The sequence below is a fragment of the Penaeus monodon genome, chromosome 25, assembly GCF_015228065.2.
Source record: "Penaeus monodon isolate SGIC_2016 chromosome 25, NSTDA_Pmon_1, whole genome shotgun sequence".
NCBI lineage: Eukaryota > Metazoa > Arthropoda > Malacostraca > Decapoda > Penaeidae > Penaeus > Penaeus monodon.
The window spans coordinates 34,903,946-34,904,208 of NC_051410.1; the positions used below are offsets into that span (position 1 = coordinate 34,903,946).

Consider the following 263-nt stretch of genomic DNA (forward strand, 5'->3'; position numbering starts at 1 on the left):
CCATCCATATCTCCATATATCCAAATATCTATATATAAGTACATGCATACCTTCTATTTAATTTCGCTATGAACAGGTACCGTTGGTTCAACTTCGAGAACGATATTGCTGGGGAAGAAAAGGAAGTCGTTTTGTGGCAGAAGAATATTGACATCAATCAGTTCAGTGACGGAATTCCCTTCATGGACGCTTGGCTCTGGCTGACTTCACTGAGGTAAAGGGAAGGGTGTAGGCAGCGGTGAAGTCAAGGGGTGTGTTCACAG

General features: G+C 43.3%; 1 protein-coding gene across 1 annotated transcript in view; it reads left to right on the plus strand.

The window, feature by feature from the left end:
* The window catches only part of LOC119589375, a 5,622-nt gene that overhangs the window by 4,068 nt on the left and 1,291 nt on the right, over window positions 1-263 (plus strand). The window contains exon 5 of the mRNA XM_037937992.1: window positions 77-214. Coding sequence (XP_037793920.1) covers window positions 77-214 — 138 coding nt within the window. The remainder of the gene's footprint in view (window positions 1-76; window positions 215-263) is intronic.